Below are 14,918 nucleotides of genomic sequence, written 5' to 3' on the forward strand. Positions count from 1 at the left end.
ATATGAAGCTGTCAGACCTGCCAAAGTCAGAAGTGCCACAGGGAGCTTTAACAAATGATCTGAGCATGGCAAGTTCAAGACAACTTCATACCTGTGAGTGGCTCATATAAGTATTCACAGGCTCTATGACTGCCTCTACAGCATGGTACTGCAACAGATATAGCAGTATTTGGTACTTTAAAGTCATGTTTAAACAATGCTTCTTTTTTAAAAGTGTAACCTTTAGTTCAGGTCAACCAGTATGTTTGAATTTGTGCCTCAGGCACAGTTGCTTGAACAAATAGTTTGAAATCTATACTGATTGAACAGGGAGACTAAAATCACTCTCAAAGTCACAAAACTTCTTGCATTGGTTGTTAGAGTTCAGCATTTGGCTCACGCACACAGACGCTCAGCAAAAGTTCCATGTAAATGTTTCATTTCAGACAACAGAATTTGGAGTTGGCTTGTGTTGAGTGGAGAACTGTTCATCTACTCAACAAATAGAAATACTTCCAAAAGATTCACTTTTATACATTTGGAGGATCAATTCACCCAAATGACTGCCATGCAAGTAGAAGTTTTATGTGCTGAGATTTCTGGCTTTACCCCGGTACAGTGGAGGTGAATGGAATTTTGTTTGTGCTTAAATAATTGAAAAATCACAAACTCAACAACTGTGATCTTATCAGGGACAATGTTGCATTTACATTGAATAATCCACCAACCTCACTGTTAACACTTTACCTGAACTACTTTCTGCTGAATCAACTAAACTCCAGAATTGGGTTGTTGAGAGATTTGGCATTTCAGTGACCAACACAGGAGTCAGTCAATCACTAAGTATTTAATGATGACACAAAGGTTTCTGCTAACAGGTAGCATGATGGATTCTCTCCCTGCAAAGTGCTTATGTTTGTCTTATGTTCGGTTTGTCTTTCTTGACATCAGTCACTTGCTAATGCCATCCACATCACAGTAATTAGGAATGTACTGTAATGTGTGTTCAGTAGGATAAATATAGGAGAAAACAACAGATAATCCTCAGACATTAGTCAGGAAGCAATGTATTCTTATATGGAAGCATTAAGGAGGATATTGGAAGTGTGGATTATGCTGCAATGTTATAATCCAATGTAACTAGCAGAGCTAAACTAGCATTTTCTCCTCTGCTTGCAATCGTTGTGCTAAGCTAGGCTAAACATGCACTGTATGGGAACAATATTTTAACTGAATGCACAGTTTTTACCGTCAATATCCTCCCATGGGTAAATGAGTGAAAAAAAAAATTGGTAGCCACAACAATTGATTCTTCTATTATTGATTAATCTGCTGATCATTTTCTCGATTAATCGTTTACTCAATGAAATGTTAAAAAATAGTGAAGAAATTGCGTTCACAGTTTCGCAGAGCCCACTGTGATGCCTTCAATCTGCTTGTTTTGTTTTGACTAACAACCTAAAACTATAGATATTCAATTTACTGTCATAAATGACAAAGAAACACAGTAAATCATCACATTTGAGATGCTGCAACCAGAGCATGGTTAACATTTTAGCTTGAATTATCAAAAAAGTTGCAGCTTAATTTTATATCGATCAACTCATCCTCACAGCTGTAATTAAATGTGATACAGAAAGTGCAATTTGAGTAATGCCCAATGAACTTTAACTCATATCAGACTACAGATTTCTTGGTAAACAGTACAGCCATTCCAATTACACAGTCATCTCCCAGGAATGTGTGTTTGCATGTAGTGGATTGGCTCCAGCAGGCTGGATGATGTTGCATTGAACTGAGGCAAAAGTTGAGGCCGGATCAACTTTGCTGCTGGATGACTTTGCATTTTTTGACACAGCGCTAATGTCTGTCTGAAATCTTTGTGTTTCCTTTGCTTCTCTCACAGAAAAGACATGAGTTCATTGATGGAAAAAACTTTTGGAGTTGTGTTCTGATGTGATGTAAGAAATAAGCATTTGACCAAATGAATTTTGTGTCTAAAACAAGTGTACCATTTTATCAGATTTGGTGTTTGTTACTGTGTGAAATTTATGTGCATATATACCTGGTGTGCAAAATATCAGAATATTTTTTTAAAAGGACAAAATAATCTCAGCTAAGAGTGGACCCATATCCAGATACAGTATTTGGAAAAGCATAAATAGTGGGTTTTTACAAATATTTATTTTGTACAAATATTTGAAGTCTTTGATTTCGGGAAGAAAAAAAAACACGTCAAATAACAGCTTGCAGGTCGGTTACATCGCTGTCTCCATCTCTGTCCTCTGATCTGCCGTGCTGTCTGTCTCTGTGTTATGAATGTATAAATAGCTGCAGGACTGTGTGTGTAGCACAGCGGAGCTTTAACTAAGAAGTCAGTGCAGTTGTCCATGGTCTGGGAGACCTGAGTTTGAGACCCAGTGTGGGAACCCTCCTTCACTAAATAGGTTATTGATGTACACTTAATTTAACTCTTTAATATCCTAAAATTAGAAGTGTAATAAAAACAAAAACAGGATTTTTTTACATCTATTTCCACTTTTATTCAAATACAAAGACTTTTACTGCCTCAACAAATACAAATACAAATACAAATACTGGGCTCTCTGCGCATCCTTAATCTCAGCGTCCACTTACATATGTTATTTGAACTCCCTCATTTATTCAATTTTTCTGGATAATTCATGCACATGTCAGAGCTGTGAGACTATGACAGATTTCCACATGGCCATGCTTGTGTTCAGAGAGCGTCTGGCCATGCAGCTGTGTGCTGTAAAAAGCCCGTTGGTCTTATCATAATATGTTGAACTACGGCAGGAAGCGCCCTCTAAACTCCCAGTCTGGTATTGGTGTTGTTGCTGCCCGGCTGTGTTGTCTTAACACAGAGCTGTCTGCAGACAGTGCCACAGCCAGCATTACCACCGGTCTCTTCCCATACAGCCAGCAGTATCAGGCAGCCAGGACTGCACGCATCCCGTCTTCTGCCACTGCATATGCATGATATGGGCTTCACATGTTGCACACATTTAGAAAGCTTTTTAAAACATCGTTATACTTGTGTAATATCTACATGCTGAAGATTTTGTTTAAAGTATATTAGTGAAAAAAGGCATGACCAGGATTCATTTTTATTTGTCACAGTGGTGCATTCAGGGCCAGTCCGAGCCTTTCTGGAGTCCAAAACTGTGGTGAGAGGAATGTGGTGTGGTGTACTGAAAAGTATGACAAAAAACTTGACCTTGGAAACAGGAGCTGACAAAAAAAAATCTCCACTCTGAGGTTCGTTAACCACCTCGTTCTGGATTCTCTTGACAGTATCAAATGTCTTTTAAGCCAACATCAATGAAAAGTTTGAACATCTACAGTTCCATAACAACTGAAAAAACTTCATCTGTTGATGAAAATGTGATACTGTTGAAAGCTCCAGAACAAACCAGTAAGTGGTGTGAAATCATTGAGGCATTTAGGCTTTACTGTAATGCAATAAGTGTAATGTGAAAGTTGTTGTCATAGTGACGAATGATCACCAACTCTGTAGCGCTATGCGGCAGCTCATTTCAGTGAAAAAGCCACTGCACACTACATGCCCAGCACCAAACAGCAGACAGAGAATGACAGCAACTAGCTGGTGAACATAGCGGAGGATTTAGCAACCAAAGATATTTCTCTCAGAAGTTGGTGGAGACCAAACCAGAGCTAAAAGGAGAGTGAGTATTACATATATTTATCAGGTGGACACAAACATGACTCTAAATGCATGCTAATGTTGCTTGTATGCTAATACATTTGCCATAACAACTTTAAAAGACAATAGTAAGTCAAAATTGTTTTTACAGCTCATTCCACTGCCCCCAAGTGGCCAAAATTTAAGTATCACTTCTTCAAGTAAAATATTTTTTCAGCACAGTACATAGGGCTGCGATGTGTGCATTTCAAAGAAACATGTGGTAAAGAAGACATGTGATAGTAAAAGTCTTTACATGTCACCTGCTTTAAGTGTGATTATATTTCTTTTTTTTTTTTTGCAGAGGAAGCCCTCTATATGGTAGCTGCATCATCATCTTTTGAGTGCAGTGTGAAGGAAATTCACCAAAAAAAGAGCCTAAATGCATTCTTTACTTTCAGATTTATTTTTTATCTCTTACTCAAAACATGTGGATTTTATTGTAAAAGTTTTGAATCCACCTTATATATTACCAGCCGTAATTGCACAAATACAGTGCACATCTTTTTCAAAGCACAGGCACGTTAGTATGTTATATAAGGAGAGCTTCTTTAAAGGAATGTCTTCTCCAAGGTTTCAGGTAATATTTATTGAATGATTGGTAACATTTTGCAAAGGGAGAAGTGGCAGGTCTCAGACATATCAATGATTTATGCAAGGAATTGGGGATGAGGCCTTATCTGAGCCTGTCTGTATGAATTATGGGAGCGGCTAATAGAAGTTTCTCATACAGACATCCTCCAGGTACAGTCTCTCATACCCGCTCAACATTCTCAGGTTGCCACTCTGCATAGGACTCTGTAAAGATTAGGTTTAAAACGTCTTTAATGTTCCTTTTTCTCTCTCCCACCTTGTGTGAACCATGTTTCAGTCTAACCTCAGACACTGGCCTATCTTCCCTCTATAAGTCATGTTTTATGTGTCTTGTTTTGTATTAGACACAGTGGTTCATGAACACTCACTCACACTTTTCTTGCATTTCTTCTTCCCATTGGAAGATATTTGCATTCATTTATGATGGGTCAACACCAATACGCCCAGTGTTACAGTATGAGGTGGAAAGCATTCTGCAGTAATAGGCTACTTTCTGTCATTTTTCCAAGTTGCACTGTAGCAAGGGTGAAATAGTGTTAATAAAGCAAATATTATTTTGAAAACAGTGGACAAAAACCTACTCAAGTAATTAAAGCTGCTCAAGTCAATATTTTTTTTATTTCTACTAACAGTGAATAAAACTAAAAAGTGTTGAACCCATAGAGAATAATCACTAACTCTAGTTTCCCTCAGGTCTGGTTTTACAACCCGCAACTTTTCTGTTTTGGTTCAGTTTATCCACAATCATCAACCTGGTTTCCAGCAGCAGGGAGTTTGTTTTGTAGCTCTTATAAGCTACTGTACACTACCTGCCCAACACCAAAAGACAAACAGACACAGTTAGCAACTAGCTGCTGAACATAGCAGAGCATTTAGCAGCTAAAGAGATGTTGGTGGGGACCAAAACAGAGCTAAAAGGTGGTAAAAAAGTAAGGTATAAGTGACTATTGGACTCACTGATATTAATCAGGTGCCCAGAAACACGACTCCAAATGAATTTTAATGTTGCTCCATGTCTGCTGGATGTGTAAATACACAACTATTTGCTAGCATGTTGGCCATAACAACTTTAAAATATGATAATATGTCAGTGTCAGGTTTTTGGCTCATTGTGCTGCCACCAAGTGGCTAAAAACAATTGATGCACATTTAAATACAATTTTGATGTACTTGTGCTTTTTTATGCTGCTTTACTTCTACTTCACCACATTTCAAGAAGAAATATTGTACTTTTTACTGTACTAGATCTATATTTATCAGTTATTTTTTCAAATAACATTTTTCATCCAGAACATACTTTATGATCATCTTATAAAATATGAGTATGATGTATTGTTGTAGATTAAATTAAGTAGCTTAATTTGAATAAATTCTACCTTCGACTAGCAGCTACAACATCAAAATGCTGTGGACACATTCATCTGTATTCTGCATGAGTGCTACTACTTTTTATACTTTTTGTACAGTTTGCTATTAACATTTCTATTATTATATATTAATACTACATTAATACATCTGTACATTTGAATAGAGAACTTTAACTTGTAAAGTAATGTAATATTCTTGTATTGGTACATTGGTACATCTTACACCACTGCATTTTGACTATATCTCTCTGCCCATAATCATGGTAACAGGAAGAGTAAACCCACTTACACTCACTATACCCACTTTTACGTCTAATACGTCTTAATTTTGTAAATGTAAAAAAATTATAGCAATCGGTATAAACTTCTAGTAAATTAAAGATATTCTTAATGGAAAAGGAGGAAAACGATTAATCTATACAGAGTTAATAGATTGTCTGTCCATTTCTTTGAATGTAATATTCATGAAAGCATACATGCAGAAAATCAGTAGTTTTCCCTCTCCTGTCAATTAGCAGCAGTAATAAGTGTTTTGACCGCAGTTGTGATTCCAGGAAACAATTTGCTTCCAAAATAAAAGCATAAAATCTGTCATTCGTGAAAAACTGTGGGGCCTTTAGCCTACAGAGCTACAAATACTGTCTCGAAATATACTCCTAGTTACGTAATGAGATCATTATGTTACATATGGAGTATAACTCTAACTGTAAAATACACCGCCTGCGAAGAAATGACAAGTTGCTTTCTTGAGTAAAGTTTTATTCTGAAGGCAGTGGCAGGAAGTCCTTTTAGTTGTAATGGAGCTGACTTGTCACCGGTGTGCTCTGACCATCACAGCTGCTCCTCTCTGCCTGCACAGCAGCGCCTGTTCTTCTCACTGATGGATTAACCTGGAACTCTCTTACTACATCAACACAGGTCAGTGCTCACTCATATTTACTCTGAAGAAGGACAATTAGTATATTAGTATATGTTTTTATTAACTTCCAAATAATTCAAATACTGTAGTTGAAATACCCAAAAAAGTTATCAAACTAATTACCAATTAACTGGCGGTTATTGATAAAGATAATATTCAGCTTGCAATATCAGTCTCGTAACACTATTATTATTATTACAGTGTATAAAAATAGTAGTGAGTGGTAGTTATTGTAGCAGCAGCAACTGCTTTATGTGTATTGCACTTTAAGTACATAGGTTTAATTCAAAACAAAAGTACTACTGCTAGTAGTGTAGTGGTGTTGTGGTAATAGCGCCTTAGTGGAAGTAAGTCCCCATGTTTAGCATTTGTAAGCAATATATAAGCAGTTAATACATGGTTTATAACACACTATAATGTGGCTGTAAGCAGAAGTAAGTGTTTATTAATGTATTAGTCAACAACTATAACTCATAAGTGGAGGTTGCTGTATAAACAGATAATGAATGATAATATAGTAAAACACTATTGTAATAATATAATAGAAATTGTTGACAAATGCAGTACATTAATAAACACTTCCAATGTCCTTATATCTGCATATAACTATATTATAGTGATTTATAGACCATTTATTAAATGTTAATATACTGCTTATAAATGCTAAATTGTGGGACATAAAGTAAAGTGGTAGCATATTGGTAGTAACAGGAGTAGTTGGTACTAATAGTAGTAGCAGCAGTAATAATAGTAGTAGTGGTAGTAATTGGATAATAGGCGTTAAAATCTTCTATTACTGTATATGTAATGTCATATATATTGTGATATAATGCATTGTCTAGGAAATCAATTGATAAATTGTTAATGGATAAAACAACCAGACAGGAATGTGTTTTAGGCTAATCCAGCAAATGAAAAACCAGGCAAATCATCATCATTATACCAAAATCATGTAAAAATTCATTATTGCTACAAAGTGTTCCTGCTCACTGATTTGCAGTATTGCCAACAATGGTCCAACTCAACCAGAGATACTAAAAGGACTAGACAGTCTAGACAGTTTATATCATCATATCTCCCAACACTCAATCCACAGTTGTGATTATGAAAGTGAGGACAGACTTGTGTTACCTCTGTGCCTGCACACTGAACATTATATTACCATCATCATGCACTGCATGCTGATGGAATGCAGCTGTTGCATGTCTAAGCTGTCGTTGCAGTCTGTCTCCCTCTTGTGTTAAAACAAATCCTCGCAAGCCTCTGTTACTCGACTGAGTGTGGATTTAAATGCTGCTGTGTGTCAGGTATCAAACAACAGATGCTGTTCATGATGAAGTCACATGGAAGAATGTTTTACCCATAATGCTGCTATATTCTTCCTCTCTTCTTTAGACAGACTGAGCAGCTGGATTGAACAATGTCTGTGCAGTGGCTCCTGAAGGTTTTGATCCTCATTCTGGCTCTGTCAAGTCCAACCACATGCCAAAGAAGAAGGAAGAAAGGACAGAGAGATGATAACCAGGTCACTGTTAATGAGGCAAAAGGTAAGAGCTTATCTTTCACAGGGCTTGTGTTGTACATCCACCTGCACAGCTTCACAGCTCTCCATGCGTCATTGATAAAGTCTGAAGAAAGCATCATAATCTCTACTTGATAAAGTCTAACATCATATCTAAACTGAAAGCCTTGTGTTTTAAGTGTTAAGATCAGTTGGGGGTTCATGTCCCTATAAATGTACTATCCTGCCTATTTGATTTACAAAAAATGTTTTATAATTTTTAATGTTCAGTATTCATATGAAGGTTGTTTTGCCAGTCTTTCTTGTTAATTCGGTTGTAAACTGGTCATGAAGTGAAATGAAAATGAGGCTATGCAGTAAAGCTGTTACCAAGATTTGAAGTCTATAGCTCTGCCTCATGTTTAACCCCTCAGGCAGCATGAATTTGTTCATTAAATTTCATGTCAATCTGCCGATCAGATTTAGATATTTCTTGCATACAACTTGAAAATTTGTTCTTGCAATGGCTCTAGAGGTATAGTCATTGGGTTCAACATTAGGGTTAATCCTCTGGGCACCACCAATATTTACAGCCAATGTTATGTAACTCCATTCATTAGTTTTCAAGATACCTTGATGGAAATGTTTATCAAAGAGTATTTTCACCTGATGGTAGAGTTGGATGAAAGGTCAGAGGTTTACCAGAATCATTAGGAATCATTCACATTTTGTGGCTATCTGGTCAGTAGTATGTACATAGAACGTAGTATGTACACTGGTCAGTAGTACAATATGTACATGTACATCTTGCTCTGGTTGGATGGACCAACTGACATTACCATCCCGGCTTTGGTGAGGCAAAAACCATGCAGATATCTTACATACAACCTACTGTGCCACTGAGCCAACTGTTTGACTTCTTTCTGCTTCCTGCCTAGTTCTCATCTGCCCGGTGGAGATCATGTTCATAGTGGACAGTTCAGAGAACGCCAAAGCTCTGCTGTTTGAACAACAGAAGGCGTTCGTCCTGCGCTTCAGTACCAAGCTCATGCAGCTCCACTCGGCCGGCTGGCGCCTGCGGCTCCGCCTGGCCGCTCTGCAGTACAGTAGCACCGTATCTGTAGAGCACAACTTCAGAGACTGGCAGGACCTAGACGTCTTCCAGAGCCGGGTGGCCTCAATGACCTTCATCGGCCACGGCACCTACTCTGCCTACGCCATCACCAATGCCACCCAGGTGTTCAGCCGTGAGACGTCCTCCAGCAGCCTGAGGGTGGCGCTGTTGATGATGGATGGAACGGACCACCCTCGCAGCCCCAGCACTGTGACGGCCGCTGCTGAGGCTAAACAGCACAACATCAAGGTGTTCACTATAAGACTGTCAGGCCTACCCAGGGAAGGTCCCATGGGTGCAAAGCTGCGCTCCATTGCCAGTGCCCCCCCACAGCAACACGTCTTCAGCCTCACAGACAGCCAGCTGGACGACAAACTCTACAATGAACTGGTCAGTGATTGTAGGTTGCACCAGTGTAATAGTCTGCTCATTGGGTTGACTTTGGACTAAGGTTTCACTGATTCTGTGTGAAAATAATGCTGCTGCAGCCACAAAAATACCCACATTAATTAAGAAAAAGATGATCAGAAAGATTGTAGAATAAGCAGGTTAAACAGATGAAATGAAAATACTTCCTGAAAACAATTAAAATATATGATAATATGAACATGTCGTATACTGAGAGTGTGGATACTCGACTGGTAAGTGTGAGGTTGGTATATTGGAGCAGCAGGTAGCGACACCACAAAGAGTTCCAATAAAAAATGAAGGATGGTGCAGCAAAAAAAAGCAAAAGTAAACAGTGTAAACATAGAAAGAGAAATTGCTAATATTCTTTGAGTTAGGAAATACATGTTTTTTGGGCCTTAAAGGAACATTTTGGAAAATACACAAGAGTTAGATGAGAAGATTGAATCCACTCTCACATTTGTCCATTCATTATAAGTAGACAGCCAGCAGCTTGGTTAGCCTAAACTGTAGTGTAAAAACGACACGATGAGGTGTTTTTGAATGGATTCAACAACAAGATATAATTTGTTGATTAGTGAGCTTTAGTTGGATTTTTGTTTCCGTTGGACAGAGCCAATCTAGCTATTTCCTCCTGTTTCCATTCTTTGTGCTAAGCTAGGCTAACTGGCTGCTGGTTGTGGCCAGACAGACAGTAAAAGTGGTATTGAACTCATGGAACTGTCTGCCAGAAAGCGAGTAAGTGTATTTCTCAAAATGTATACCTACTTCTTTAAGGATAACTTCATTGTGCTTTGATGCAATACTTGTTATGAATGTAACAGACCTTTTTTGCACAGGACATTTTGACATGTCACAGAAGGAAAAGCAGAAACACAAGTGACAAAATGAATGATGGCTGAATTCCATTTAGCTGCTTCAGTTTCAGGGCCCTGGTATTGTGCATAATGACTCATTGTCACACTGTCATGACTTACTGGAACACCTGAATATAACAGAGCCATCGTTAATGTTATTAACAACACTATTATGACAAATCAAACTGTCTGCTGTGAAAAAGACCTATTTAAACTATTTGTTTACAGTGAAAACTCCACAGAGTATCTTAAAATATGAATCACTGAATATAAACATTGAATTCTTCTTAAGTTTTAAAACTTGATCGAGGTAATTGATGGATAATTCTTCCTTTGTTCTCTCTTCCCTTTAGCATACAATTGTTCTAACTGGGGTAAGTATTATGAGATTGATTGAAAATATTATCCCTGTGATTATTTATCTGTTGTTTTGTTGACTTTGGTTCATATTTTGCCTTTACTTAGTGCCCACAGCCAAAGACCTGCATGTGTGAGAGGGGGGAGAGGGGTCACCCTGGAAGCCCAGTGAGTAATATATTGTTCATTTGAATCATCCTTTTCTGTTATTTCGGTCTCTCTGCTGATATCACACACACATCTAACACTCTGTGTTAGAATCAATTTTCCAAAAATATAAATATACTGTGTAAATGACCACATGTTACTCAATTCAAAAGTCATATTCAAGTCATACTTTACTCACCACTCCCATAATGCACATTACTATTAAATATGTATGTATATGTATTGTGTTTCTGTGACTGACTTAAATTGTATCATTGGGTCAAGATGGTCTGTTTACAGTGAATGATGAGCAAACCAAACATTTCGTGCTCATCATTTTACTGGTTAACAAGACTTAAGTCTGAAGCCCCTCTACTGGCCACGGGAGGCTGGAATTTCTCATCACACCATGCAATGTATAAGTACGTTTTTCTTGAGGTTTGTGCTAGAGAGAGAACAACGGGGTCCTGTCTGGCTTGAATTATGAATATGACCAGAAAGTTTCATGGAGATCTTCATATCAGATTATGAGATTTATTGTGTGTAATCAAGACATTTTGATCCAATGATGGTGTTAGAAGCAAGTTCCGAGGGTCAGCAGAAACAGTAGCTATCATCTAAGTATGAACAATTATACCAAATATATCAACATTATGAATCTCTTGCAGACCTTAATTTACTCAAATGACAATTTTCAAGAAATGTCTATAAACTGACAATAGCTACTATAAGCAATTAGATGTAACCAGTTGTTTGGCCAACCAATCAGCCAACAGCCTAGTATGTTTAATTGGTCCTACTGTAATTAAACTGGTCAAACAAAATCAGCAGTGAGCCAACATAAAAAAGTGAATGACATCACTGATATATAAAAAGGTAAATCTGATTACCTTTGACAAAGTTTTTGTTTTTTTTCAGAGCTTTAAATCATAAACTATGTGGATATAGATGTGTATCAGATTTCTTTGCAGATTTTGCTATCAGTTGTTGGATATCTTGCTTTGGACCAAAGTGTTAGAAAGGCAGCCAGACCAATATTGCCATCCGTAGACCATGCTAATAGCTGACTAGCCGCTACATTCACCCATAGAAAGTCAACTTTTCTACGCCTTCTCACCAAAGTAGTGAGAATAAGCTACTGTACTATTTTGGCCTGAAATCTTTTGGGTAATGATGGCACTTTCCTCTGCCTTTTATGGAAAAAGTAAGAATATTTCTATACTGCCCAGTTGTGCTAGTGTCTGCTGGCTTCAGGTTAACAGGCACTTCCTCAGCCACACAGAGCCCAGTAAGCCCCACACAGTGCTTTGTTATCCCTGGTTAGCCAGGCATTCTCCCAGCCTCAGCACCCGGGCCGCTGGCCTCCACCAGCAGGTGCATCTGGCCTGCATCCAAAACACTACAGGGAAAAGATGTGAAAGAGCAGGAAATGTTTCCCACAATGCAAGTGTATCAGGTGGCGAGAGGGCCAGCTGAAGGGGCTGTTTTCACTGGCAGCAGTACTGAAGAGAGGCCACTGAAAAGAAGCAAAGGTCAAGGATGGAAGATTAAACATGAACAAACAGACAGGCTGCGATGATCTGAGAAACTGCTGCACTGAGGTGGAGGTTTGTGTTGTACAGGGGTTACAGACAGGTCGCACTGAAAATGCCCTACCTCACCTTTCACTATACACACAAACAGTCAAAACTAAAAAGGGGCCCAAATATTCTCATTCTGCACAATCTCTCCCTTTACTTTCATCTAGGGGAAGCCAGGCGAGCCAGGGACTGATGGAGCTCCAGGTCCAAAAGGATCTCGTGTAAGTCTCTATTGTCTCTGTAATCCACCTCTGGTAACAGAAAGAATCCATGAAGTGTCTTTTGATGTGCTGTTTTGTCTGGGCTCGGTCACTGTAGGGGGAACCAGGCATTAATGGACGTCCAGGAATGGAGGGCCTTGAGGTAATAATCAAATATTTTCTCTCATCCATTTCTCTCCCTGAACCCTTTTACAGGTCCCAAAACTTCCATGACCCCCCGGCAATTATAATTTTCAAGCTACCATGTGAATTTATCTATGGCATACTGAAAGCAGCTTCAGCTGTATTATATTGACCCTTTCATCAAAACGTTCTGCCATTAAAAGGAGTAAATAGTGGAGTATAGTAGGAAGTGGTCATACTGGCCAATTCACCAGACAAAAGTAACTTTCAGGTCTTGTTTTTTAGTTATTCTGGATGATTATATAGCCTTTTCAGGTTTCAGGTCATGTCTGTTTCACATTTGAAAAAATAATTTTTTGATATGAAACATCAGTATCAATCTCATATCTGTGTGTTAAATTCAGAGCTGGAGTCAGGTTATTCCACACATTTTTCTTCCTTGTCAAAGCAATTTACCACATTGCAAATGAACTGAGATTCAGGTGTGTTATGCTAGTAGTGGCTAATGTAGCCAGGAGATGCAAGCCATCAGCAGAGATGAAGAGCAGGCTACAGAGGTCTGGTTACCTCACTTCTTTCAGATTTTTTTTATTTTCAAACTTGTAGTCTTCAACCCCAACCAACACTGACTCTTGACTCACTCACTTGAAGCAATTTATCAGATTTCACACAGCTACCTCTGGAGACACAAACGACTTTATACTACTTTTTCACATTCAGATAAAACTGTAATGTGACTGTCTAAAGTATCTCAACATATTTCCAGACTACAAGGTTAGCTATAACAGCTGTTTCTCTGCTAGCTTGTCAGTTTTAAAAGCAGTGGCTACAAACTAGATGTTGACAAGGTTTGGAACATTCGGCATTGTTATTGTTTACAAAATGAAGTCATCTGTAGAAATTTTGATGAATTTGACACATTTTCTAGAATATGAAACAGTTATCAATATATTACACTTTGAAATCTCTTGTGCAGCCATGTGCATTATGTGTATTAAGAAGTCTGGTGTTGATATTTGTTGATTGAGGCATGAAGTGTTGGTGGACAGTCAGCTGTCTGACTTAAGTTTGGGAAAATATTAAATATTTAAATATTATTAAAATATTGAACCATTCCCTTTTCATAGGGTCGACCTGGCAGTAAAGGAGAAAAGGTATGCATTTTTACTATCATTCTTTTTAATTATAATTTTTATGTATGATGACTGCCAAACCCATGCAAATATAATAAATATGCAAATTCTTCAGCATATAAAATAAAGCATCTCGTCTCTATTTTTGTACATTTTAATGATCTCTGTGATTAGGACATATTCTATACAATCTTGTGAATACAAATGTAGCTAGTTAGACCTAATTTCAGTGCAATAAAGCCTACATGTCAGACAGCAATTAAAGTGATGTATGATTGAAGCCTAACTTACCTGTGTCCTCACTGCTTGTATTTCTAGGGAGAAGGTGGTGAATGTGGTCCACCTGGTAAAAAGGGAGAACAGGTAGGTTTTATGAATGTGTTTATTTTTTAAATTGCTCTATAGACTGTTTGCTGTGGCTACATGGTGTATTATCAGTGATACTGTATTTTCTTTCCTAAGGGTACAGATGGACCTTCTGGCCCCAGAGGCCCCAGAGGAGAGCAGGTGAAGTTTTTAACTCATCTTTTTATATCTTGAGCCAATAGTCTTTGCACATAGTGCATATATGAATGGCTGGGCAGTACATTTATATTCCGTTATAAAAAGAGCCTCAGTTGATGGTGGTTTAGGCTATGTTCACAGTACAACTGAAAGCGTCTATGTTTTTATTTATCCTCTTACATGGGACACATAGGACACATTTCTGGTGTAATCTTGGTATCCAATCTCATCAACATGAATTATGTTATACAAATCTTGCAACATACAGAATATGTTGGAATTGAAACTTTAACTCAGATTAAAATTGTTTATCATTGACATTGTAAATCTCTATAATTCATCTTAGACAACTGTCATAATTCTGGTACTGCAGTAATGTGGCTGAACTAA

At 37.9% G+C, this 14,918-nt stretch overlaps 1 protein-coding gene across 1 annotated transcript in view; it reads left to right on the forward strand.

Moving 5' to 3' along the window:
* The first annotated feature begins 6,496 nt into the window (after positions 1-6,496).
* Positions 6,497-14,918, forward strand: part of col28a1a (collagen, type XXVIII, alpha 1a) — a 33,799-nt gene continuing 25,377 nt past the window's right edge. The window contains exons 1-10 of the mRNA XM_044335458.1: positions 6,497-6,582; positions 7,979-8,130; positions 9,023-9,588; positions 10,817-10,837; positions 10,929-10,988; positions 12,715-12,768; positions 12,866-12,910; positions 14,019-14,045; positions 14,343-14,387; positions 14,487-14,531. Of these exons, the coding sequence (XP_044191393.1) occupies positions 8,004-8,130; positions 9,023-9,588; positions 10,817-10,837; positions 10,929-10,988; positions 12,715-12,768; positions 12,866-12,910; positions 14,019-14,045; positions 14,343-14,387; positions 14,487-14,531 (990 nt within the window). The 5' untranslated portion in view covers positions 6,497-6,582; positions 7,979-8,003. The remainder of the gene's footprint in view (positions 6,583-7,978; positions 8,131-9,022; positions 9,589-10,816; positions 10,838-10,928; positions 10,989-12,714; positions 12,769-12,865; positions 12,911-14,018; positions 14,046-14,342; positions 14,388-14,486; positions 14,532-14,918) is intronic.

Source organism: Thunnus albacares, chromosome 19 (assembly GCF_914725855.1).
Source record: "Thunnus albacares chromosome 19, fThuAlb1.1, whole genome shotgun sequence".
In the NCBI taxonomy this organism is placed as follows: Eukaryota; Metazoa; Chordata; class Actinopteri; order Scombriformes; family Scombridae; genus Thunnus; species Thunnus albacares.